Raw genomic sequence first — 23,279 nt, 5'->3', positions numbered from 1 at the left:
CCGCGAGTGCGTGATATGAATACACATTTGAAAGAGAGGCTTTTGATAGTCGGAAGAAAGATAATTATCAGATGCTACTCATATATGTTTAATATTCGATCGATGTTCGCATAGTAATATTCCTTATGCATATCGTAATAGTTTACCTTCAACAATTTTTTTTTTCCAAGGATTGAGTGACCTTTTTTCAGTTCTTCCATAATTTTATGATCTATAGATTTTAATTAACGACACGTACAAAACAAGAATCAAAGTTCGTAGATAATTGTTTATTCAAGATTCTAATTTGATAATTTTGTATCATCATCATTTTATATCTTGCCATATGAAGGATTTTACTAAATATTTTAATGAATATAATTTTCACATTGCCGATTATTTATGAGTTCAACAAATATGAATAATCGTACATTATCAATGGCACTATGTTAATAATGAAAAACTAATCCTTATTCCAAATAAACACATCCCAGATAAAATCACTTGCTACAGTGACAAATACAGTATGCTACGATGAACAACTTGGAAGAAAAGGATCCGTGGCAATAGTATCCAACTCGGTCTCTTCAATAATATCCCTCATCCTTCTAAATCTCATGGACGATTCCTCCATCGAATCTACCCAAAGTCTAAGTTCTTCGGTAGGCATAGGTTTCATAGCATCAGGTTCAATCTTATGAATAATATCCGTTACGTGAATATTAGAGTCGGTGACACTTTGTTTACTCAAGGCAATTGCTCGTACAAAATTGTCCAACAAACTCACAAACTCGTGCTCAATGTAGATACTCCTGTCGTCCCAGTAGATCAGCTGTTGAAACATTTTTTTAACTTCTTTTTGTATTAGATCACGTATTTTTTTTGTATTAGAAGAATACCACTTACCTTGGTTGTGACTTTGTAAGCCATCAGTAATGTTATGGGTTGTCGATAACGAATCGAGGTCGCCCCCTGTACTACACTACCACCCTGTCTTTTAATATGTTGAAAAATACCTGTACGATCGTAGTAGGAAGAACGGGCAAAATCCAATTCGCGAAGGTACCTTGCGTTGTTCATATGTCTCATGAATATATCAATGTCCGAGGTCCAACACATACCTGTCAATTAAATACGTAAATCGTTTACTATATATTTTTTATTTCAAAGAATTTACCTTTCGATCAATGTTAATTAATGGAATAAAATACACTTCTTTTTCAATGTCAATCGATTTATAATGTTCGAATGTTAAGATGCGAGAGTATCTAAGTTTCCCAACTCTTTCCTTCACTATTTTTAGAATTGCGTTAAGCGCGATATATCAACTTTTTTTTTGTTACTCTCATACAAAAAGCATAGGAAAATGAGTGGCTTTAGTCGTAAAAATGCTATTCAGTACAGTGTCAATATAAATAAATGCGTCAGGTTGAACTAGTTACAAAATGGGCATGGATATTTTTTTTTAATCACAGAAAATATTCCATTGAACCACGAACTTCGAGTTTTTATCATTTAATGATCGCAAGTCGTTGTTAGCGAATCCTTGTACATCTACCACAAAAAGTGTTGTGCTGTCGCAATTGTCATGGGCAGCAACTTCGATTATGCATACTTAAGTTGCATGTAGTTTTTACTGATTTATTATTATCGACAGCATAATTGGTATTGAAATAATCTGCAACGATGCTCATATATTCAAATAAAATGCTTACCATAATGTACCGTATGCTCGAAAATATTTCTTCTTCGATGAAAAAGTCGATCCCACATAATAGTAAAAAGTATCCTTAAGAAGTAATTTACGTCGAATAACATATACGGTAAGATGATGCACGAAAATATCAGTAGATCCAACATTCTTATTTTGATTTTTTTGAGTCACTTTTGGACGTATTGATTTGAATTTTAGGAACAACTTCTATTAATAGAGGTTGATATAAATGTGTGGACTTGATTTTGTTATCGAAAATCTATAATATAAATTAATCACATTAGTATAGAGTTATTATACAGAAGTAAAATAATAAGCTTAGGTTAAAACAGATACGAATAGAATATAACAGATATTATAAAACGCGACATAAATTATAAAATCTTATACAAAAAATTATATAGATTTAATCGTAATGCAGTAAATAAAATAAAATATATGTAATACCAAAATTATGAAAAATGATTTTGCAAAACTCACTTTTGCTAAGCAAAAATTAAACATTGTTGACACCAAGCAAATATAAAAATTATGAAGCTTCTTTTACTGGACAATGTCGTCTCTCTTGAGATAAAATAGCAACTGCATCGATCGTTTCAAATTCAAGATTTATTCTCCCGCTTGTACGAATGTGTTGCCATCTCATTGAATTTTTAAAAACTTCTTTACCAAGAAATTTTCTCAACGGATACAACAGTTATTTCTTTACGAAAATAACTTCTTTTTTTACAAATTAGCAATATTTGGTGAATATTCTATAAAACGATATATTAAAAGCAATGGTATTTAAAAGAATTCAAAATTCAATTTAAAAGTAGCTGATTATAGCTCTGACAGGTATTATATATATATATATATATATATATATATATATATTAAATAAATTATTAAATAAATCATTTAATAATTTATTTAATATATATATATATTTATATACGTATTAAATAAATCATTTTATCCTTTTCAAGTATTATATTAGAAAACTTATCTTTACCGCAACTAATTCAAGAAGCGATAAAACTACTTATCAAACAACAGTAATTCAAATAATAGTAAAAACACACTATTAAGTAAACGTAAAAAATAAAAAAAAAACTCGTAGTTTAATCACAAAGTTAAATATAGACAACCTATAACAGAAACCCCAATGGCTTATATTTTACATTTTAAATAAAATACCCCTTCCAAAAAGTCTTCATTTTGTGAATACAAATTGGTAAGAAATAAAAATGATCAGATCTTGTTTTATTCTATTTCCTCTTGAATTCACCAGCCATTTTTTTGTACTTTTGTGATGATTCTTCCATAGATTCCAACCAGAGTCTTAATTCTTTAGTGAGTTCTGGCCTGCGTGCACCGGGTTCGACTATCTCAATAATTTCAGGTACTGGCACTTTGAGCCCAGTGACACTTTGTTTACTTAGTACAACAGCTCTTACAAAATTGTCGGAAAGGCTAATGAACTCGTGCTCAAGGTAAAAATTTCTGTCATCCCAATAGATGAGCTGCAAAAAAATGATCATTGGTTAATTAAATGCTACAAGTTAAAAAAGCAATACATTTTTTTTTCAAAAATTACCTGAGTGGTTACTTTATAAGGAGTGAAGATAGGGATAGCACGACGATATCGAGTAGACGATGCACCTTGAACTGCACCACCACCTTTCTTAGCAATCTCAGCGTAGATGCCAGATCGGTCATAATAATGGAACCGTGCAAAATCTAATTCACGTAAGTATCTAGCATTGTTCATATGCTTTAGGAAAATGTCCACATCCATACTTAAGCAAACATCTGTAAGGATAGTATAATGCTGTATATTTTACTTTTAGAAACACGTGATATTTCATGATGCGATAAATTTTATAACTTTTTGCCAAGTCTATTTTTACGCTTTATTATTGATAATTATCTGTAATCATTGCAGAACTTGTTATGCTTATAGATAATTGTAAGACATATAACACAACTTTAGCTTTAATTTTATTTCTCTTATAAATGATGAAATCTACATAGCAATATGTTTCCATACATTTTACAAGCCTAACGCTGACGGAGATCAAGAAACTCTAAAAATTACAGGAAGAAAATTGTTAGTATCGTGTCAAACTCTTTTCAATGATAATAACAGCACATTTAAAACTAGTCTTCAAATTAACTTTCTCTTGAGTATTTGATCACAATGAATAAGCCATGTTCAAATTTATAAAAATAAAATAAAATCATATACCAAACTAATTTGTAATTATGATTTCTAGAACCAAGAATTAATTAGACTAATACCAATGTCGAAGTAGTTCTTGCAGAGAGACTAAGAATTCATTGTATTCAAATTCATTTTATGCGCGTAAGTTTAAACCATGAATTTTTTAAAGCACTCATTGAATTTCAAAATTTCCATTCGACGCCCGTTGGGAACTTCCTTGAACATTCTGCAGTAAGAATCTTAGTTACGTTTAGATCGAAATTTACAGTTATCGTAAGATGATGCCTTTAATATTAGCGTGAGGATTATAGTGATAATACATAAATTAATTGAATCATGCGAAGATTGCTTTTATATAATAAATGATAAATAGCTATTAAATGAGAGATTGATAAAAGGTAAATACTTTTTTAAATATTATTTAAAAAATCTAACTAAAACTCAAGAGATAAGACTTTCCTAAAGTAGATGGTATTAATATATCAAACTGCTTCCACAATTGATATGAAAAGTCAACTTACCGTAGATAGTAGTCTTTTCAAAAATTTTCTTCTTCTTCTGGAACAGCCTGCCATATCCGATGGTAAAGGCGATCCTCAGAAAGTAGTTAACATCGAGCAGGATATACAAAATTGTGATGGACGCAAGCCAAAAGTAGCTGATCATTTTGGATCGGTTCGCCGCACTCTTATTTGGCAAATCAAAGATGACGCGAACTTACGGCTTGTAACTGAACGATAAAGGAATATAACATATGCGAGCCTCAGCTTCCTGCGTGACCAGCCAAAAGACTGGCCGGCAACTTCCCAGCAGACCGGTGCGACGCTCAACTCGACCCCGTTACACGACGATTGCACACACAAGATACAAACGCGCGCGCGTGTATGTGCGCGAGTGAGCGTACAAGTCAGTCAGCTGACGATAGCTTAAGCTTATGGAAGGTGAAGGATGCGTCTGTGTGAGTTGTTGTGTTTGCGAAATTTCGAAGCGCAACAGCGCGGATATTTAAATCTTTTAAATATTGATGCTTGTATAATTTATTATGCCATTTTAATAGAAATATTGTAATTGAAGATTTCAGTAAGTTTTTACAATGAGAACACAATCAACTAGGACTTTTCACGGAATCCGTCCAAATACCAATGGACTTTGTCATGAAAGAACTCGACTGTCAGAACAAATGTTTCCGTTTTAAAAATTATAATTGATCTTGAATCGAAAGAAGCAAATAGAATTCGAGTAAAAATAAAAACAGTAAAGTTAGTAAAAATCTTGCAAGGAAGTCATCATACCGTCAGCCTGTGCAATCGAATTGCTAAAACTACTCACGTTACATTATACCTCATAGTATCAGCAACTATCACACGCATAAAAAGCCAATGATATTACTGAAACAGAATATCTAGTATCGATTTTATATTGTTTATATATTCAAATTTAAAATAACACCCACATTTACTTAAGGTTATTAGTAACTAGATCCATATATTATAAGATAGAAAATTCCACCAGAATAATGGAACAAAAATTTTATTATCAAATTTTCATCCAAACAATTCATAAAAAAATTAATAAGTCTAAATGATTCGTCACGCAGTAGTATTCTTTGAGTACAGTGGAAGAAAAATATACGCATATTTGTAATATGTAATATAAATAATTAACTCAAAGTCTCGAAATTCAATTCTGAATAATATTTTCGCATAACTGCAATATTAAAACATAGTATTTATTATTTAAAAAATAATAATTTCGTCATATATGTATATCATACCGATACATTTGACGGTTCACTTAAATTTCCAATATTTTTCCAATTTTCGTTTACACATAACTATGCAGTAACTATGGCGCGTCATCTTGTGATCACAACTTATAATCTTTGGCTAAATATAACTAAATCTTACATTTCTACGGGCTTTTTACAAGAAGTACGCTGTTATATCAGATCATAAAACAGCTTTAAGACTGTTGAAGTAATTTAATGTAAAATTATTATATACTTGCAAATATGCATAAAAAAAAGGTTAAATAAATAATATATAATTTTATTTAAAAAACAAGTTTGACTTACAATAATTACAACATTCTGAATGAAAAGTCATTTTGATTCAACAATCACCATTCAAAAATTAAAAGAAGTAATGATCAGTAAGTCAAAGACTTTTTTCTTTATAAATAGACCATAACTATTTATAAATAGTAGTTTTATTATACTTTAAGTACACAATGGAAGTAGATTTTATTTTCGAAGTAGAAATACATTTAAAAAATTAAAAATGCTATTTAATAATTACCAAATAAATACTAATATTTTAACTCGTCATTATATTTCCTTAACCACTACTATTTTTACTAATAACAATTTCAGAACTGCTTTAATGTATTTGGTTATATCATAAAAATTAACGTTGATGATGAAACGTTTCATATATTATGTAAAAAATATACTTTTACAGCTGAGATTAATTTTTAAAATTAATCACTTGAATTTATTTTATATTTTAAGTACTTGCATATGTTTATCATTAAAAATTAAACAGACCAGTAATTCATACCACTAATTCATTTTTTTTCATAAAAGGTCAAAATAATTTATCATTTTCAACAATAAACACCACAAATTCATAATTAGTAACAATAATAAATATCACAACAGAACTTGCTTAACGGCAATTATCTTGATCATTGTCGTTCACCTGAAAATATGGTTGATTTGACTCCTCTATTCCTCGTGAGGTATTTATATTTCTTTTCTATGTCATAAGCTCTCCTACATTTCAACAATGGCAGACGATCCAACCGCTTCACATATCAGTCAAAGGCAAGGTGTACTTTAACAAACCAAACTCGAACTACTTAACTTAGGTAGATGTATACACTTTTAAAAATAAAGGATGTATTCTTTATAAAATTGAATCATAGGGATAAACAATTTTCACAAAATTTTAATTCAATTTTTGATTGCATTTTCTGCAATAATATTTAAACTGAAAACTCTATTTCAAAAATATCCTAATTTAATTACTAATACTGAATCCTTGTAAAGGTCAATTATCAACTTCAATAAAAAACATAATAATATGACTATATTTTTAGGAGAGAAAAGAATATCACAAAATTGTAAAATGTCTTATTGTACAAAATTGTAATGTCCTTAAAATTGTTATAAAAAATTATACAAAAATTCAATTTAAAAGGAAAGAATGCTAAAGATCTTATAGACGTCATACCAAAAACGTTCAATCGACTAGACTCGATCGAAATATAAGGTACACCACTTAAAACTACATAAAATATACGCTTAGGAAGAATTGCAAAGGAAATTTTTTAGACGAGAGTCGTCTCGTACAATGAGTGTCCGTCATAGCTGACGTTACTCTCCGATTGTCAGCAATGCGTCGCAACAGTCTGTGTCTGTGGTAGCGACGATGGAGGATACGTTGGTTGCGGCGATGTAGGCGTTTGTCGGCGCAGATTAACTGACGATATGTCGTTGGACTCCAACCACCGAGCCACTTCTGGTGGCATCTCTGGACGTACGTGCGGTACCTATAAGTTATTTTAATTTTTTCTAATAGTTACATTATTCTAGAGTAATTTTCTTGTTAGTGTAAGTCGTCGTGTTTTACTTTCCAAGTCAAAGAAAATAGTTGAAATATACAATGTTTTATGCACATTTTTCATTTTAAAGGTATACATTATGAATAAAAAATAGTAATATCTTTTTTCGTTAGTGCAGTCCTTGAGACGATATTTCTTATTGATTTTATTTAATCTGTTTAGAGCTCACAATCAATTTAAGAATGCGCTCTTTTTAATCATAATACATGGTTTAGTTAGATCGAATTCAAATTATCGCCTTGAAACTTGGAAGTAACTCAAGATATTTGCAATGCAAATGTTCGGAAATTTTAGAGGTCATACCTGAGTGACTCCAGCCTCGAGGTTACCGTTATGCTTGACACCACGATCGATGAGTGCACCCATTACCGTCTCAGCATTGCAGTCAAGTAATCGCTGCCGGCATATTGCTATCGCCCTTATAAATCCATCTGACGGTGTGACAAAACGATGTTCCATGAAGATCGTCTTATCGTCCCAATAAATTATCTGCATAAAATATTAAAATTATGAAGTGATGAAAGTCATTCCGCTTCTATCTAGTTGAAAAATAATAATGTTCTAGGAAACGCGAGTGAAAAGTGCAAACTATGATTTTTTATGAAGATCTTTTACGTATTGTCTACGAATGAAAAGTTTTAGTATCCCATTTACATTCGGACGAAGAAAAACACCTTTTTTATGAAAATACGAGGAAAAGAAACAACAAATTTTTATTTTTTTAAATTCTGAAAATCAACCATCGTTGTATATAACTATCCTTATTTTCTTCGCTATAGAATCATTTGCGAAAGATTTCTTTTACAATTTGTTGATCATGACCGCATGAGTATTATCAGCGGTTCTCAATTATCATAATAAAACAGTGATGAAGCCGTAATGAAGAATTTTTTTCTCTGACAAAATAAAAACATCCGGTAAAAAGTTTTAACGATTCATTTATCTTATTCACAAATTGTTATCAACACTGATAAATATAGATTAAAAAAAACTTTTTTAATTAATAACTCACCTTAGATGTAATCTTAAAAATGGTGAGAGGCCTCAGAAATCTTCTGTACCTGATTGTGGCAGCTCCTTGTACAACTCCTGATCCGTGAGAGCAAATCTCGCGATAAAGATTTGTGCGCTCATAGAAATCCGCTCGGGCAAAGTCGAGTTCACGCAGGTAGCGCGCATTGTTCATGTGATTCAACAACCAATCTATATCCGTGGTCGTGCATAATGCTAAAAAATGATGAAGTTAAAATTTAATAAAAATAAAGTTTTTTATTTCAAATAAAGACACATAAAAGTATTAGCGAATATACAGTTTTTAATTCAGAAAGTCAATCATGCCTGACCATACTGACATTCATCTACTGATTTTTAAAAAAATTTGAACATCTTTTATATTATTATGCTATATTAAATTAAGTTATCCAATTCCACTTATTCTATTCCAATTCATCCTAAAAAATGTTGTCTATTTACTTTATCTATTGATAATTACACAAACTACGTCAGATAATTTTCTTATTTTAAGTAATTTTTTATTTTAAGGAAACAATTCTATCGTGACTTTTATGTCAGTTATATATTGCAGGTCGATTGACTTTATTTTACTAGACTATCCATTCTGCCATACGACACGTTATTCAGTCTCTCACTTCAATTTCCAATCACAAAACTGGCGTATCAATGGTATTAGAAACTTCACTAGACTGAATTTTTTCACAAGTAATAAAAAACTAACAATAGTTTTGAAGTATTTTTTTACTAAAGAGGAACTGGAAAAATAGAGTCGCTCAATTTAATATGACAAAGCAAATGAATTCCACTTAATAGCACAGTTTTTTTTCAAGAGAGAATACATAGAGAGAAGAGAAGATAGGAAGGCTGCAGGAGTCTTTGGGCGGCCGGTATAATCAATAAAATCGCTCTCTTTTCGTATGTATAAACTGAAGCGAGACGCTCAGCTGTTCCCACCGTGACACTGAATGTCAAGGTCACTCGACTGCGACTCTACGGATTCCTAAATTCTGTTTGCAGATATGCCTAAGTTATTTCGTATTCTAGACTGGGCTTTCCAGCTCCAGTATTTTACATAATATTTGACAGAAATAGCAATAAGTCTTGCTGTTATTAAACAGAAGATATTTGTTTCCGCCTCGTTAAATTTGATGTTTCATGGTATTGTGAAATTTATCACAAGTATGAATTAAAATTTGCTAAAACTACTTATATCGTACAAACAGTGTCATCGATAATTGTCTATTCATCATGTAATACGCTATCACATCAGCATTAGATAATATTTGGATTTATAGAAGGCGAGTCCATAATTTATCCACGGTGATTTTTTGATTGCTATATGTGAAATCCATTGGATAAGATGATATGGCAACCAGTAAATAATACTACAATTTGTATTGTAGACCCGTTACTAGCACAATGCTAGCCGGCAATATTAGCATTTTTGGCTTTCCGCATAAATTATTTTGACTTCGTACGATGATCCATTTACTCTATAAGAATCAGCAAAGACGAAAAAATTGAAAGTAAAGCAAAGGAAGAAAGCAATTTCATCGTAGTTGGTGCGGGATATCCTAGGTGCATGCTTGCTAATCGGCTGAGTGGAATTAAGGATTGGTAGGTATCGAGAGCCTGCATGAATTTTATCAAACTAACAGATCGATTATTTTCACTTTTGGAAACTGACGATGAGGAACCTATGATCCCTGCGTGCCTCCTATGACTCATCTTCTAGTGAATAGTAATATGGATTATTCATAACAAATCCTACCTGAGCTATTTTCATGTATTAACGATCTAGATACATCTTTTTACTGGTCACGCGTCAAACTAATGGCTGGTAACAGTTCTATCAATGGAATGTGGTATGCTCGTGGCGGTAAAGAAGATTAAGATCAATGGGCTAGTTTAGGTAACACAGACTGGAACATAGAAGATGTTTTGGCATACGTCAAAAACTAGGAAGACTCAAGAATACCAGAAATAAGCTTCGATTCTTTGATTCCATTCGAAATAACTGTATTTGAGATCAAAGAAGTCATTTTATTGATGCCAGTTTTTACAAATATTTTTAATAACATAACTTCTGTAAGACTGGCAATAATTAGCATTGAACAGCTACAATTAATCAGTATAATTTTGCAGCTAACAGCTTCAACAACCAAATTAATCTTATTTAATATTTGAAATAAAAACCGCCCTAAACGCTCACGCAGTGTCATTGTGTGCAAGTACGTAAGTGTTCAAGATCCGGATAGCCGCGGTGTCGACCGCGCCGATGCATTATTTCGCCGCATTGCATCCGAAGGCCATCGCAAGCTACGAGATACGGCAATTTCGTTTCCCTGACCTTCTCACATTCCAGCATTGTTTCGCGTGCTTGTGTATACACACGCTTTAATGAGCATCCAACAGAAATGATCCATTCTTCTTGTCTATGGATATTTAATGAGGCGTATTGCGGAATATTAATAATTCAACGGACCTTCGACAAAACTCTTCACCGTGTTCTAAATTGACGAGTTTTCTTTTTAACACGTAAGAAGATGTTCATGATTGAAATTATGACTTTATAAAGAACGAATATTATCAAGATCGCAACTAAAAATTTCTTTTTCGCATGTCATATCGAACCAGCTATTAAATGATAGTGTCTTTCGATAAGCAGAAAAACTCACCATAAATCGAAGTCTCCTCAAGAATATGAACGCGTTTTCGGCAAAACCTGGCGAAGAACACAGTAGCGAACATGCGTATAAAGTAGTGCACCTCGAAAAGTGTGTGCAAGAGCACAAGTGCCCCCAGCACGCCGACCAAGACCCAGCACGCGATCATACCGTCTGAGTGCGTATTTTTGTCTCTTCGAGATTCCCTTGGAGCTCTTCCTTTGTAATCTGGGCGACCTGTAAGAGTAAAAAAAAATTGTCTGCTTGACAGGTGAATTTCGCAATTTTATTGGTAACAGGGAGGGCACAAGACGCTCACTTGCATGCTTGATAAAGGAATTAATTTCACGTAGGATGACCTTGTTGTCTGGTTGGGAATATATATTTCACCGAAAGGCAAAATTCTTCCGGATTGTCGAAATGATTAATGCTGTAACGAATATATTAAGTTTTTACAGAATGCAATAAAATAATAAAAGTATTGAATACAAAATTTTCCCCGCCGAGAAACCTATGATAATTTATCTAATGGTCTAGTTAGCATCAAAATAAAAATCTCTAAATATTCTAAAAAAGAAAACAAGAAATATATCTACATACCGTTGAAAACTCTCAGGTCCGTGAAAGACGACGCTGTTGATGGTGACTGCACATCGTCATTCTCGATCTCGTCGTCGATGAAAGGCCAGTGCACCTAAGGCCTCTCATTCTGCGTCTTCCTCACGTTTTCTCTCTCTCTCTCTCTCTCTCTCTCTTCCTCTCGGTAGTTGTAAGATATAAGTCGACGATGAAAAGGGCTAAGGCTTAGCTTTAGACCTGAAATGAACGAGTCTCGTTAGTGAAATGTGTGTCGTCGCAGTGCAATCAAGTAGTCTCTTGACTCTTGCAGGGTTGAATGTTTGCTCAACCAAGATTAGACATGAGGTTAAGTTTCATTGTGTTGCTTGTGGTTTTCTTTTTGCATTTTGTTTTTGTTTATTTACACGGAGGTGCGTGTTGTCCTTTAATATTTGAAACAAATTCTTTGAAAGTGAAAGTCAATGCAAATAAGAATCTTTAACACAGCGAGCTTGACAATAATGACATCCGCAATTTCACCGACGCACCTTCTGCACAAATTAAATAAGTACTTAGTCGAGAAGAGCAAACTTACGAAGGTATACTTGCGGTAAGACAAACATCATTATATGTTGCGTGAAACCAGCCAAAAACAAATTAACTATCACCAAAGCATCAAACACATAAACGAAAGTCTTGCCGGTGGAATTGTGTAAAAAAGAAAAGCAAAAACTCGGAGCACGTACATCTCGTACGTGGACTTTATATTCCACGCATTTGTCGAAGATACTTGTTGTTTGACACGTAAAAGAAAAAGTGGCGTAATTTCCAGTGAGTTCGATCGATCGTTGATTGTGTTTTCACACGCGGTGATAAAAATACAGAAAGTTACTCGACACTCCTTGTCGAAGATTGTTCGATATTCTGGGTATTGAAGTGTCGGTGTGAGCGTAAGTTTTTGTTTTTTGACATGAAGAAAATTGTGTGGGATTGTCAGCTTAACGTTATCGAAATAGGATTCAACTGTGATGTATAAACTGTTTGGATTATCTCATCAAACACAGATTTGTATTAATTTATTTAACAAAATTATTTCAAATTTAATATTTTTTTAAACTACGTATTACTCAACGTAAAAATGTAAAGACAAAATTCAGCCAATGGTACCTCTAAACTCGTTGACAAAGATATATTCATCACTTTAAGGACTGTTATACTACAGATCATGAATATATTTTCTTTTCTTATTTATTTTACTTCAAAAAAAAATAATAAATAAAAAACATTACATTTAAAATTAACTCAATCTGTAATATTGAAAAATTACACTTATATGGTAACGAGATAAACTATTAAAATTAAGAAATCGTTTATGCTTATCTTAGCTCATTTCTGGGTAACGGTTATACAATTTTATATCTCAATGTTTTCTATATTCTTACGTTATTCACAGACGATTTAGTGAGCGCCAATTAGTCACCATTATAAATGTCACCGATAATGCCGAGTAACAATTGCAATTTCATAATGGTCCGCAAAAAGCGAGTGAACGATAATAAAGCGTTTGTGTTGCATGAGCGTAAATGTTCAGACCAGACCTTATGTTTACGGATGACACGAGAACATATACGCGTGCAGAAATAATTCTCTTCTATATCTACAATGGAGCACAGTTCAAACTTTTCAACTTCAATCGTAATCGCTTTAAAGTAAGTATTGTACAATTTGTTAATGCAATTAACCTCTTTCTAACTGTGTGGTTGGTAAATAAGAGGCTTTCATACCTATCGTCGTATTAACAAAACTTAATTCAATTAGCGCTTTCTTTACATTCACGCCTACGGAATAATATGAAACTCAATATTAACGAAAAGTGAAACAACATTAATGTCGTAGTGTCATTGCGCTTACAACATGTGTAAAATGACTCAAAGAAAAGTAAAAAAATATTTTGCTCTCAATTTAAATCTTAAATAAAAAAAATATCGCAATCGTAAACATGTTTTCTTGTTTGCACGTTGGCATTACAATGTTGTATTTACAATTGACCTTTCGCCATTAATCTTCTGTCATTTTTTTTCATTTTACAAACGTCATAGCATTAATTAACTTCTAAAATAAAAAATTGTATCTCTATCAGTCACACATAAATTCATCCAGTAGCAGCTGTCATGAATATAAATACAAAATTTAAACAAAAATGTCTTACAAGACGCGTAACTGAATATCAAACGTTCAAAAGTTCTCGTCGGTGAGTAACAAAAACACGACAAATGTTGCAATGAAAAAAGTTAAAAATGTATATACGGAACAACCAACACAATTGTCTTAGTATATATTTCCTAGCAACTGTAGTATGTGAGCACAGAGGCGTTCGCAAGTACGTAACAAGGAAAGAACACGGTATATGTACGCAGGCACACCACGCAAATCAATAAAGGACGACGAGGGAGAGAGAAAGAGAGCAAAAATGACAAGACAAAGCTCACAACGCGACGCACTCTCGCGGCTGACGCACGTGCGTGTGCGTTTGTATACGCAATATGCTTCCTTAAGTGCAGCACACAAAAATCAAACGAATCGCGCACACACGCGCGCCGAAAATTCAACGGAAAAACTTTCAATTTCACTTGCGTACCTCCGACCCATTTCACTTAACGGCGACGCGTGACATAACTCGACGCCGCGCACTACGCCATTGGCACGTCAGCCAAAAAACTGCTCGCCAGGATTCCCAAGCAAACTAAGCACAAGCTCGCAACTTTGTAAATAAACTTGGTCCACTTGCGGCGCGCGCACGCCTAGACTTCAAGTGGCCGTGCTTGCGTGTAGGCATAATAAAATGCCGCTCACCTATAGAAATCGAAAAGAGCTGGCGCATGCTGCAATACCGGTTTTGGCCGCAGCTGAGGCCGATCGCGCGCGCGCGCGCGCGCGTTCTCCAGATACTCGCATGGTCTGCGCGCGTTTTTCTCTCTCGCTCTCTTCCCATTATACTGATGCGTCGCAGCGTGACGCTCAAGTTTTCCCAAGTAAAGGCACAAGTTCGCGCGAGCGCGCCTAGCTAGCAACGATTGTCGGCCACGTGAAAAAGTTGCGTGACCTAGTTAGATTCGAATTACGCAAGAAAGAATGCATGCGCGCGTGCAGTGCGCGCACGAGATGCAATAATTATTACATAAAGCGATTTTGAGAAACTGCGCCGATTTCTGAATCAGCCTGATTTTCTTTTCGCGATCGCGAGGAACGCTCACGCGCAAAAATTATGCACCGACGAGATCATGACGAATCGCATACGCACCGAATATATCTTTGTCGAATCGGTTGAGAACTAACAAATTATATCGATGAACATTGGCAAGTGATAGCTGAATTTGAATGGTCAAAAATTACGTGTGGAAAATCCATATTGTCATTCATCATCCGAGCATTCTGTAACATTATTTTTTGGCGGCACAATAATGATACTATCAGCGTTGATGAATTTACTCGTTATCAAGATTGACGGCGGTTGGCAGTAATAAAATTTTCTCGCTCACTCTTTCAAAGATCACATCGTTCCGATAATTGCTTTGACCACACGCGAGACCTTGTCATTACAAGCTATATGTCTCCCTCTCTTCGTGAATTTTAATATTTGAAACAATTATTACAAAGCGCTTTCCGATGAGTCAAAGGCAAGAATCTCAGAGATTATTGTTAAAAGATGTGTAAGAAATTGAGCTATCTATATCTGTCTCATCTAATATTCCCGTGACCTTCAAGCGAACTGATGTAAATAATTTTTTTCTTCTACGTCTCTGATGAATCTATTATTCTGCACATTTAATAATCATAGTAACGGAGCTGTTGCATAAGCCACGCACTCGATAAATCAAATAATACGTAGGATGCATCATTGACGGCTCATACGCGTGTGAATGACAAAACCATTTCCTGTGTAGTGTCAATATTTATTCAAGATCGAAGAGTCCACAGAAAATAATTATTCTGCCGTACAGATGATAGTTTCAATATTACTGTAACCATTGATTGGTCAGATTTTCAAGTCTAATCAAAGTTCTAGTTTTTGATTTCATAAAAATGATTTACTTCAATTATACAGAGCTGAACAAGTCAAGTTTGAAAAATATATTTGTCTTCGATTTTCCAATACAATGTATTCTTGAACTTGGCGTTTAGCATTTCATATTCATTGATCATTAGTCGTGAATAATACTCAATCGAAAAAATAATACGAAGTAACACTCGAAGTATCGAACAAAATTCACTATTAATTTAGTTATACTTTTCCACAGTTTTTTTGTCGCTTCGCGCAAAACCAACATTGATATATTGTCATTTTATGAAAAACCATTACAAACATGACAATAAAAAATTGTACGTCAAGTTCGTAAATCGTCTAGGCCACCTTCATCGAAAAATAATTCAGTATTTCTCCAACTTATACAATATGATAACGAGTCCATCTACAAAACATCGTCCGAATCAAAAATAATCACCGATTAACTCACCCTCTTTTTTTGTTACACAAAGGGGCAGTCGGCTACCGGTGACACGCACATCCTGCGTATCGATCGACTAAAGCCACTTACATGTATGCATATACAGTGTTGCGATAAACGCGTACGCGCCGATAGCACCGCGCACCAACTCAGCAGAGCTACGACTGACCGAAGCCTGAAGCTGTGCCGGCACAACGATATGTCTTCTCTTGCGCGCAAGCGCCAAGCTTCCGGGTGCACTCTCGCATATTATAGGCGGGGGGCCTAAAGCAGGGATTAAAGGATTTTTTTCCAAGGTAAATACATTGTTCCTATGCGCAAAATATACCTGTGTAGTTCTTCGCTACGTGTGTTCTTTTTGCTATTAAAAATAGAACAATGATTGTAAAGCTGTTAATTTTTCATTGGAGTAATATTATTAGTTCTTATTAAGTTTGACTAACTATATTATGAAGCTTTCATCTTCACTTCATTGTAATATTAAACTCATAGTACTTTAAAAAAATGTACAAAATATTAGCATAATAAAATTTTTGACAAAAACACAAACGGTCGGTTAAGTTCATCATTTATGTGCAGAAGCATCTAGTCTCATGGAAATTAATTATCACTCAGTTATAACTAGTTGATTATTCGCGAAAAAGCTTTTAACATCGATAAACCAGAAAAAAAGATGTACCACGACATTGAAAGTTTTTCATAGAATATAATTGAGTATTCCAATTAAAGCGATTTTTTTCCGAGAGGTACTATCACCAAATTTTGCACTTTCTCATAATGCAACAGAAATGGCTAACTCAGTGTTTAAAGCTACTATTTGTTTTTTACAGACGTTCTAGAGAGGCATCGTCACTTACAGCAAACTGTAAGCTAATAATTTTCCCGTACTCGAATTCATATCTCTTTAGAAATCTTTCAATTATTTTGTGCTATTAGTGTCAGTCGTATAAATGAATAGTCTTGTTAGTAATGACCATACTGTCTAATTCAACAGTGTACAGAGTCTGTAATTCTGCAATAGGTATTATTTACGTTTCGTACCTTAATTAAATGATTGTAACTAATTACACTTACTTTACATACTATAACATATCCAAGATAAAGTAGCTAAATTTCATATATCAAATAAAACTTATTAAATGTAGATTATTAAAGTAACATTACGAATTCAAAAAACGTTAAATGTACACAGATAACATTTTGAAACGCAGTTGCATCTTTGTTCACGTTAAGATGTTGATCTGCATTTTAATGTATTCGTACTAACGAGTATTGAAAAAACTTTTTTTTATAGTTTAGAAATTTGAATTGCAATAACTGATCCGACAATGACCGAAGGATGACTCTGCAAACTAAAAAAACTGTCTATTTGCTAACAAAAAAAAAATTTTTTTAACAAGTTTACTGAAGTGTTACGTCGTAAAACATTTTTAGACTTAAAAGTTTTGTGAATTCACAATGAAAAAAACCTAAAGGAGTGTGAAACAATGGCCATCGCACGAAGCCATACATGTTAGTGCGCGTAATTGGAAAGACTAATTAGAACTGACGTCAAATAGAGTCCAGGCGGACAATCGATTAGATAGTTACTCATCTCGCGGAATCGTTAGGAGCTCGTATAGAGACAGATAAAAAAGAGCGTAGCGTCATCTAATAGTACGAAGCTTTTTTCTCGCAATTTGTTTGAGTGATATTATCATATTAATGCGCTATATATGCGCGAGACATCATTTCGTAGGATCGCATTTGTAATTCTGTGAGTAGCCGTTGCAAATTTTTACATGACGTGTCTTTCTTGAAAACAGCGCAGTGGTAAATCCCCATTCGAAATATAGAACTTTTATTAGTAAGACTAACGTTGAATATATCTTAAACAAATTATGGTTCAATAAAGTTGACAAAATACCGGTAAAAATAGAAAATTAAACGATTGATTTGATTCGGCAACATCAAGGAAATTACGACTTTTTCTTCTTTCTATATAACTTTATTATTTCTAAGATCTAAGAGGGGACTTACCACTTTTTAAAATGTTTATGACTCCAACCAAACTTCTCCACTATTCGCTTACGATAATTACTTTAATTTAAGATTCAATAGACAAATAATTGCTATTTATGCGCTATTGAAAAATACACCAACGTTTTTATAATTGGATTTGAAAAGCTGTTTGAATAGGTTTAGAAAAAAAAACAAATGATAAGTCATATGATAAATTGGTTGTTCAAATAAAATTTAATTTTTTTATTTTGAATAATACTAGTGAAAGCGATAATGCACGTTATATTGGCACCAAGCTTTTGTTATTTGAGAAGCATTTACAATATACATGAATGATTATAATCGATTAAGAAATATTACATTTATTTTAGCGTTTAATAAAAAAATGTATTTCAGCGAACATTTTTTCAAAGAATATACTTTGAAAAATTGTTTAATTGAGCAATCTTACGACGAGACTTTGGCTAATAAGTAGATAACAATTATAATTATAAAAACTTTGTAAAATTGCATATCATAACAAATGTGAAGCCTATACATATCTACTATGATAGCTATAATATAACTGCATGATAAAACTTCGTAAAAATTAGTTTTTAATATTTATCATTTTGTTTTAATTCTTTGTTGTGTTTATACAGTATGTCCGCACTTAAATAAGGTCCTAGATTTACCATAAAATAATGACCACTTCATGCAAAGAATTCTCAGAAACACCATATACTCTCGAACCTTCAGCAATCTGGTTGGCCGTGAAAAGCCGATCGGCTACTTACTACAAGATGTGCTTCGTTTTATAAGAACTCGAACTGCAAACGTTGCATTTTTTCGTTTTGTCGATCTTTCTAGAAAATGTTACTGCACTAGACAATGAATAAAACGCTGTCAATCCATTAGACATTAGCTTATTTTCGTGTTTTCTTTTAATTGTTATTTAATGTTTTTTATTTACTTCATGATTTTTAGAAAATTAATTAATTAATTTTATTTTCTAAATTTATAATTATTTATAATTCCCAATCCACAGTGTACAAATTTGCAGAATAAATAACTATTCTTATGCTATTATTTTTGTATATGAAAAATGACATTATTTTACAGTGACATCCATATTTTAGCATTCCCATTTCAACAATGGTAATATCAAAAGGTATTTGAGTTTGGCGTAAAAGATCTACTCCACTACATATCAGTCATTTTAGGGTATTAAGCAACAAGCATGTACTCAGTCACTAGCCATATACGAAATTTAGAACAGAAGTAATATGGAGATGGTCAACTATTTTTCCACCAGTATAATCTATTATTTTATGAAAGAATAAAGAATGTGGCTGTCTAAAAGTTTTTTTCAACCAAAAAACTGTTGTTAAAAAGAAATTATGGTAATGATAGTTCAAGTTTCAAAATAAAAGCAATAATAATTTAATAATTTAATAATAAAATAATTAATGAATTAATTAATTTTATTTTTTAATAATAATTTCTATGCTCACTAACTGAATTTTTGCAACCATACAACTCGTTAATATTTATCACAATTTCTAATAAACATTTTCTTTCTTCTGATGTTTTCACATCTTTAAAAATTTTCATCCATGTCTTTATAGTCAGTTTGTGACTAGATATTTTCAATTTCACATTATTACTAACAATAACATATATTCTATTCAAACCTATTTCATTTTGCTCAAGACATTTTCAAATATTTTTATGCTTATTTCAGCTATTTCAACCATTTGGGTATAAATTAAACATAACACTTTTAATCGTTTTAATATGTTGTATTAAAATATTTTTTATTAAAACAATTAGTTATTGTATATACTTCAAAACTAAAAAAATGTATTATCACAAAATTGTAAATTACCGATAAAGCTCTGTAAAGCCATATCATGGAATCTAGTTTTTGCATATAAAATAAATATAATTGGAATCAGCTGATCAATGATTTCCAAGTTTGTAAAAAGCGCGAAAGCATATAAAATTTAAATTTCGACACATCTAATGATATTTTATCATTATTTCACTAAATTTCATTAAATTTACCAAAATTAAAAGACCAATCACAATATTTCACAAACTTATGAGTCAGAAATGTTAAAAACGTTTATATTTATGACAAATTAATTTCTTCGAATCTTTGTAAAAATTACAAAAATTATTTTAAAATTAATAAAATTATAAATTACAGTCTATCTAGAAGTATCTAATGAAGTATAAAACATCCGTTATCATAATATTTTACAAAATATGCTTCGTCGATGTTTCATTATTAAACTACAACTTGTTTAATCAAAAACAATAAATAGAGAACAATGATTACTTTCTGTTAATCTGATCATAACATTGATTTGTAATAAATATAAATAAATATTTTTCAATTAATTGAATATTTGATACTCTTTGTAGCTTTTAAATAAAAATGTGTAAGTGTATTATAAGTCCAATAATTAATTAATCTATGCTATTTTCAAAGCTTGACTAATTATGCAATTTACTTATCACTATTTACTTTTGAATATAAATATAACTATTATAGTAGGAAAATAAATGTTTCAAAATTCTTAATGTATAACTACTCAATTCTTTATAAAGAAGCAAACAGATCATACTCAAAAAAATCTTTTTTTTCCTCTAGCATTTGCTCTTCTATTTCTGCTTCACTTAATTTTTCTTGTTCTTTAGACTCTTCCATAACTTCAACATCTTCATTAATGATATCTTTTGTTTCTATCAAATTTTCTAGACTATTACTATTTGAATTTGAAAGCAAATAATCAACTTTTTCCTTTTCCTTCTTTTCGTCTTCTCCCAAAGCTTTTAACTCTCTTGTAATTTCATCTATATTTGTAAGTTCATGAGACTGATCTTGTACATTTAGTTTATCCGTACTTAACTCAAATTCATTTAATTTATTAATAATAACGAATGGCTCATCTATTGGTTTATAAGGAGTCAAAGGTAAGTCATAAGGTAATAAAAATAATGGTGCTTTGGTATTTTCAGTATTTTTGATTGGAAATGCCGTTTGATTAATCTGAAAATTTTAAATCAATGTTAAAATGATGTATTCTTAATAAATTACCTTCAAGAATTTTTCAACTCACCAATATATCCGGAATAAAAACCACACCTACTTCGTAATTGTTAATATAAAATACTCTACCTCTCATAATCTTACCCCAAGCACCTTTACTGACATTTGCACTAGTCAAAACAAACCAAGGAATTTCAGTTTCATCTGGTGAAATTCTAGTATAACACTTGCAATGAGGCATAGCCCTGGTTCTATCAATTTTGTCAGATTTCCACTCACTATACATAAAAAAAATATTTAAAATATCAATGTTTTAAAAACATTTGGTTAAAATTGTTTCAATACATACTGCAGAAAGCTTTTTATCCATGGTTGCTTTTTATGATTGTCTTCATTATACATGAGACAGGTAACACCCATTTGACTATCAAAACTTTGGCTGTAGTTTAATTGAGAGGGAAATATATATTTAAATTCTGGGAATTTGATGATACTTTTATCTTTTTCCATAGCCATAGTATGAGCAAACTGATTTTGTAACCAGCCATGATATCCTTTACCAAAAACTCCTATAGCTGAGCTTTGAGCAATTATTGGCCATTCTTGAGCAGACTGCGGCAGTACAGCATGTTTTGACAATATGTTAAAAAGTCTTTTATGGCCATATAATTCTATTCTATGACCTTCATGGTATCCAGGAACAGATGTAAGAAGAAAAACTTTTACAGCTGAAAAATCGGTCCTGTGCATCAAAGCTTGCCAGCCATAAACATCTGGTACGGTATATACACTCAAATAAGCAATAAAATCTCTTTTAAAATTTGTAACAGATTCTCCATCTGTATCTTCAGCATTCTCTGGAAGATGGGGCAAAACTGGAGATATCCAAAGTCTGTTAACAAAAAAGAAATAATATAAATATTTTTATTCAATATGAAAAATTATTATTGACACTTGCCCTTGCGTTCTTGTTTGCCAGTCTAGGTAATAATAGTTTGCTGTAGAAATAATAATTCTAATACTCTGGTTTTTGTACTTAAGGATAGAAACTTTGGAGTGATGAGATCCAAATTTAGGTGTATGAACTTTGACCAAGTTTATATCAAATGGTATATCATATATGTATTGAGCATCTACCAACGTTCCATACAATATAGTCATTTTTGGATCTTGACCAGCTAGCATATATTCAGTAATTATCCATAGCAACTCAACCATATAATTTAAATGTAAGCTCTCAACTATTTCACCTCCAGTATAATCTAATATTTCATGAAAAGCCACAGAAAATGATTGTTTAGCAGTTTCTTCTAATTCATCGACAGTGGACAGAAAGAAATTATATGGTACAGATGACTCAAATTTTGTAGCAAAAGTTCCATGTCTACTTATTATAGTTTTGTCAGAACGAAAGGTTTGTGCAATAGCTGTAGATACATTTCTAAACTTTGCTCTGTCATCTGGTGTAATTAAATTACTGTAAACTCTCATCCATGTGTTTACCGACATGTTTAACCTTTTATCGAACATATCATTTGGACCATACTTTGCATCTTCATTTATACAAATTTTAATATCATCCAAATCTTCTTCTTCCATTTTTATTAACAAAGAAGTGCAGTCAAACAACTTTTAGTTAAAGTAACAATCACAATAATATAACTTGCATACAAAAATTACTCAATAAGTTTTAGAATTTGCACTTAAATACCTTTCTCACTTTTATTCGAATGCAACACGCAACAGTACTTAAATAATATATGCAAAGCTGTATTCAATGTTTTTATATCAAATATTAATATATTTATATATTTAAACTATACTTTTTAGATATCAGTATCAAACGAAATGTGGTTAATTTTTTGTTCGATTTATTTACATTTTTGTTCATTTTCGTTGAATTAGTTTGAAAGCGTCTAGTGCGCATGCGCATCTTTATTTCTCTAAGCTCGCGCATATTTATGAAAAATAAATT

At 32.0% G+C, this 23,279-nt stretch overlaps 4 protein-coding genes across 6 annotated transcripts; all 4 read right to left on the bottom strand.

The window, feature by feature from the left end:
* Positions 1–260: 260 nt before the first annotated feature.
* LOC131671741 (protein THEM6-like) lies at positions 261–2,510 on the bottom strand. Of its 2 annotated transcripts, none has more exons than XM_058948414.1 (4): positions 1,695–2,510; positions 886–1,100; positions 767–811; positions 261–673 (listed from the first exon to the last, which is right to left on the bottom strand). In XM_058948414.1, the coding sequence occupies exons 1-4, from the start codon at positions 1,837–1,839 to the stop codon at positions 509–511; spliced, it is 570 nt and encodes a 189-aa protein (XP_058804397.1). In that variant the 5' UTR covers positions 1,840–2,510; the 3' UTR covers positions 261–508. The 2 variants fall into 2 exon arrangements, with proteins under 2 accessions (XP_058804397.1, XP_058804396.1); XM_058948413.1 differs by having other exon boundaries at positions 261–811; positions 1,695–1,952; positions 2,174–2,510.
* Positions 2,511–2,656: 146 nt separating this feature from the next.
* LOC131671744 (protein THEM6-like) lies at positions 2,657–4,733 on the bottom strand. The gene is made up of 3 exons (XM_058948416.1): positions 4,421–4,733; positions 3,273–3,487; positions 2,657–3,198 (listed from the first exon to the last, which is right to left on the bottom strand). Exons 1-3 carry the CDS (start codon positions 4,563–4,565, stop codon positions 2,944–2,946), a joined length of 615 nt encoding a protein of 204 aa, XP_058804399.1. The 5' UTR covers positions 4,566–4,733; the 3' UTR covers positions 2,657–2,943.
* A 692-nt stretch (positions 4,734–5,425) lies between these two features.
* On the bottom strand, positions 5,426–16,458 carry LOC131671750 (protein THEM6). Of its 2 annotated transcripts, XM_058948425.1 has the most exons (7): positions 16,276–16,457; positions 11,804–12,019; positions 11,523–11,633; positions 11,216–11,440; positions 8,536–8,750; positions 7,827–8,012; positions 5,426–7,451 (listed from the first exon to the last, which is right to left on the bottom strand). In XM_058948425.1, exons 4-7 carry the CDS (start codon positions 11,370–11,372, stop codon positions 7,290–7,292), a joined length of 720 nt encoding a protein of 239 aa, XP_058804408.1. In that variant the 5' UTR covers positions 11,373–11,440; positions 11,523–11,633; positions 11,804–12,019; positions 16,276–16,457; the 3' UTR covers positions 5,426–7,289. The 2 variants fall into 2 exon arrangements, with proteins under 2 accessions (XP_058804408.1, XP_058804409.1); XM_058948426.1 differs by lacking the exon at positions 11,523–11,633 and having other exon boundaries at positions 16,276–16,458.
* A 4,233-nt stretch (positions 16,459–20,691) lies between these two features.
* LOC131671738 (probable tyrosyl-DNA phosphodiesterase) lies at positions 20,692–23,143 on the bottom strand. Its single transcript, XM_058948403.1, has 4 exons — positions 22,263–23,143; positions 21,654–22,196; positions 21,375–21,582; positions 20,692–21,304 (listed from the first exon to the last, which is right to left on the bottom strand). Exons 1-4 carry the CDS (start codon positions 22,901–22,903, stop codon positions 20,855–20,857), a joined length of 1,842 nt encoding a protein of 613 aa, XP_058804386.1. The 5' UTR covers positions 22,904–23,143; the 3' UTR covers positions 20,692–20,854.
* Between the last annotated feature and the right edge of the window lie 136 nt (positions 23,144–23,279).

Source organism: Phymastichus coffea, unplaced genomic scaffold (assembly GCF_024137745.1).
Source record: "Phymastichus coffea isolate CEN01 unplaced genomic scaffold, Cenicafe_Pcof_1.1 PCOF00134, whole genome shotgun sequence".
NCBI classification, from domain to species: Eukaryota; Metazoa; Arthropoda; class Insecta; order Hymenoptera; family Eulophidae; genus Phymastichus; species Phymastichus coffea.
This window is presented reverse-complemented; position numbering and strand designations above follow the sequence as displayed.

Coding starts and splice junctions, on each gene's coding strand:
- LOC131671738 (XM_058948403.1), bottom strand. CDS start 22,903: ATGGAAGAAGAAGATTTGGATGATATTAAAATTTGTATAAATGAAGAT. Junction 22,197..22,262: donor TGGCAAACAAGAACGCAAGG/GCAAGTGTCAAT, acceptor TTTTGTTAACAG/ACTTTGGATATCTCCAGTTT. Junction 21,305..21,374: donor TTTTTATTCCGGATATATTG/GTGAGTTGAAAA, acceptor TAAAATTTTCAG/ATTAATCAAACGGCATTTCC.
- LOC131671741 (XM_058948413.1), bottom strand. CDS start 1,839: ATGTTGGATCTACTGATATTTTCGTGCATCATCTTACCGTATATGTTA. Junction 1,101..1,694: donor CGAGCATACGGTACATTATG/GTAAGCATTTTA, acceptor TTTAATTGACAG/GTATGTGTTGGACCTCGGAC. Junction 812..885: donor CTTACAAAGTCACAACCAAG/GTAAGTGGTATT, acceptor ATGTTTCAACAG/CTGATCTACTGGGACGACAG.
- LOC131671744 (XM_058948416.1), bottom strand. CDS start 4,565: ATGATCAGCTACTTTTGGCTTGCGTCCATCACAATTTTGTATATCCTG. Junction 3,488..4,420: donor TGAAAAGACTACTATCTACG/GTAAGTTGACTT, acceptor CTATCCTTACAG/ATGTTTGCTTAAGTATGGAT. Junction 3,199..3,272: donor CTTATAAAGTAACCACTCAG/GTAATTTTTGAA, acceptor ATTTTTTTGCAG/CTCATCTATTGGGATGACAG.
- LOC131671750 (XM_058948426.1), bottom strand. CDS start 11,372: ATGATCGCGTGCTGGGTCTTGGTCGGCGTGCTGGGGGCACTTGTGCTC. Junction 8,751..11,215: donor TGAGGAGACTTCGATTTATG/GTGAGTTTTTCT, acceptor ATCATTTTTTAG/CATTATGCACGACCACGGAT. Junction 8,013..8,535: donor TTTTTAAGATTACATCTAAG/GTGAGTTATTAA, acceptor TATTTTATGCAG/ATAATTTATTGGGACGATAA.